We start from the raw sequence: 2,863 nt of genomic DNA, 5'->3' as shown, positions 1-2,863 counted from the left end.
TTTTGTCTTTTTGAGACAGGGTCTCCCTGTGGCCCCAGCTTTCCTGGAACTCACTATGTAGACCAGGCTGGCCTTGAACTCACAGAGATCCACCTGCCTCTGCCTCGCTCTAGCGGAGACTTTGAAAGGCAGTGCAGCATTACTCCAGGGTGGTTCTGCTGTCTTCAGAACTGTGCACCTAGGAACCACCTGTCATAGCAGAATAAAAATCCCACTTACTCCAGCAAAGTCACTGTGTTGTCTTACCTGAGTAAAAACCTTAAGAAGCTCAAGTGTGTAGTTCTTATAATTACCTTCTAAAGTCTCCCTCAAAACAACTTAACAACTACTTGTTTTTCTTTTTAATTTAATTTATTTATTTTTATTTTATGTGTATGAGTTACATAGGTCCCGCCTGCCCATGAGTGTATTTCCTGCATGTATGTAAATGCACCCATGTCATACAATGTCTGTGGAGGACAGAAGAGGGTGGTGAATCCCCTGGCACTGGAGTTATAGAAGGTTGTTAGCTGCCGTGTGGGTGAATCTTTTTTCTTAGATAGGGCCATTGTAGCCCAGGCTGGCCTTGAACTCAGAGATATATCCACCTGCCTCTGGCTTGTGTGTGCTGGGATTAAAGATGTGGACCACCACACCAGGTTTGAACTATTAGGTTTTGTGGGGTTTTTGTTTTTTTTGTTTTTGTTTGTTTGTTTGTTTGTTTTTGTTTTTTTGTTTTTTTGTTTTTGAGACAAGAATTTACTGTGTAGCCCTGACTGGCCTGAAACTATGTGGATCAGGCTGACCTCATGCCTGCCTGGGCCTCTGGAGTGCTGGGATGAAAGGCAAGTGTCACCACACCATGCTGGCCTGCTACTTCTAAACTTCACCAGGCTTGGATTCCTTTTATGGGTTCTCTGCCTCTCCCAGGCCCCCTTTTGGACCTTTATTCACCTCTCACCTACACAGGAAGGCTTCTGGAACCTGGAACTCCCAACCCTGAGTCTAATGAAGTTATCAACAAAGCCCTGGGTCAGTGGCCACTAGAGTCTGCTTTTTGATTCTCTCTATTAAAAAAGGGGCGGGGGCTGTCGCAGTGGCTCATGCCTTTTGATCCCAGTACTCCAGAGGCAGAGGCAGGCGGATCTTGGTGAGTTCAAGGCCATATCACAGTGAAAGATTTATCGTCCTCTTTTTTTTTTTTTTTAAAAAAAAAAAAAAAAAAAAAAAAAAAAAAAAAAAAAAAGAAAAAAAAAACTGGAAGTGCTTTTACTTTAAGTATTTGGGAGATTTGGTGTGTGTGTGTGTGTGTATGTGTGTGTGTGTGTGTGTGGCACAGCGAGGCCCGATTGTCACTCCAGTACCTGGCTCACTCTGAAGCCCTTCCCTTGGATTTTCCTGGATGCTGTTGGCAGGGGCTGTGTGGAGTCCAGTGCCTGTCTCTTCCTCCAGGCGTGGGGCTGGTGCAGTTCGAGGGGGCAGTACCGGTCAGACTCCTTCCCTTTAGGGTTTTGCAGGGCAGAGACCGTAGGCCTGTCTCCTGCATGCCCGAGAGGAATCGCTCTATGGAAAGAACCTTGCCACTGAGGTTCGGCTCAGTGGCGCCTGAGCGAACGATGTTCCAGCCAACGTGGGTCCCTCAGTCTAAGAGTGCTCAGATTATGCTCTCTTCACCCTGACCTCGGTGGAGATCCTAAAAAAGGATTTGTGGACGTCAATCTCGCATTCACACATTTATACACATCCCGACCCCCACAAACACACACCTGGGGCGCAGGCGACTTCTTGGGGCAGATGAGAAGGTCTGACCTGCAGAATGTGTGACTGAAACAGCCTGCTGCGCGCAAGACCCAGGAGCAGCAGTGATGCCTTCAGGGTGTGCTCCCGGGCTCAGCCAGCATCCAGATTTGGGCGCAGCGTCACCGTCAGGGTGGCGGAACCTTTGGGCTCCCCAGAGCTAAACAGTGGGCAACTAGAGACGGGACGGGTGTGGAGCTGGGAAGACACGCTCGCCAGCTTCGAAGACTTGGGGCCGGGGCCGGACAAGGTGTCTCGGGACTCGGGGCACTCACTGGACCCAGGGTCGCCAGCGCAGGGACCCCTCTCACGCAGCACAAACGGAAGGGTGGCCCAGTTCCTATGTGAGGCCCCCAACTCTTCCAGCCTCAGTTGCTGTCCCCCTCCTGGCCTACGCGATGGATCGCCGCCCGATGCTTAGGACCTGGAAGCGCAGGGGCGGGGCGGTAGGCGCCCAGGACGGTGACAGGTGCGCCCCTCCGCCAATCGCCGGCCCGCGCCCCTCCCCAGGCCCCCGCGGCGCGCGCCAATCCTCGGCCGCGCTGAGCTTCAAGTGTGCGGAGGGGCGCCGGTCCTCGCCAGCGCCAGCGGCCACCGCGCGGTCGCCTGCGGGCTGCAGCGCAGAGCCGGCCTCTCCAGCCCGAAGTCGCTGAAGCGCTCGCGGGCGAGTTTGTGCGAGCGAGTGTGAGCGCGGTCCCGGGGGGACTGCGAAGAGGAGGCTCGGGCACTATGGTCACCCTCGGCTGAGTTTCCAACCGCGACTTCAATTATTGGCAAATAATCCCGATAACAATACCGAGCCCCGGGGCTTGCCACCGCCACGCTCAGACTCCGCGAGCCGGCACCCGGCCGCGCCGCCCACCTTCGGGGCTCCGATCCGCAGCTCCAAACGAGCCGATGGAAAAATCCAAAAATTTCCGCATCGACGCCCTGCTGGCGGTGGACCCCCCGAGAGCCGCGACCACGCAGAGCGCGCCGCTGGCCCTGGTCGCTTCGCTCGCGGCCTCTGCATCCGGCCCCGGCGGCGGGGGCACCGGCGGCGGGGCGAGCCGCAGCTGCAGCCCAGCGTCCTCCGAGGCCACCGCGG

At 55.3% G+C, this 2,863-nt stretch overlaps 1 protein-coding gene across 1 annotated transcript in view; it reads left to right on the top strand.

Moving 5' to 3' along the window:
• Nucleotides 1-2,673: 2,673 nt before the first annotated feature.
• The window catches only part of Mnx1 (motor neuron and pancreas homeobox 1), a 4,456-nt gene continuing 4,266 nt past the window's right edge, over nucleotides 2,674-2,863 (top strand). Inside the window, exon 1 of the mRNA XM_008847295.1 lies at nucleotides 2,674-2,853. Within this exon, the coding sequence (XP_008845517.1) occupies nucleotides 2,674-2,853 (180 nt within the window). The remainder of the gene's footprint in view (nucleotides 2,854-2,863) is intronic.

Source organism: Nannospalax galili, unplaced genomic scaffold (genome assembly GCF_000622305.1).
Source record: "Nannospalax galili isolate Female #2095 unplaced genomic scaffold, S.galili_v1.0 scaffold302, whole genome shotgun sequence".
NCBI classification, from domain to species: Eukaryota; Metazoa; Chordata; class Mammalia; order Rodentia; family Spalacidae; genus Nannospalax; species Nannospalax galili.
This window is presented reverse-complemented; position numbering and strand designations above follow the sequence as displayed.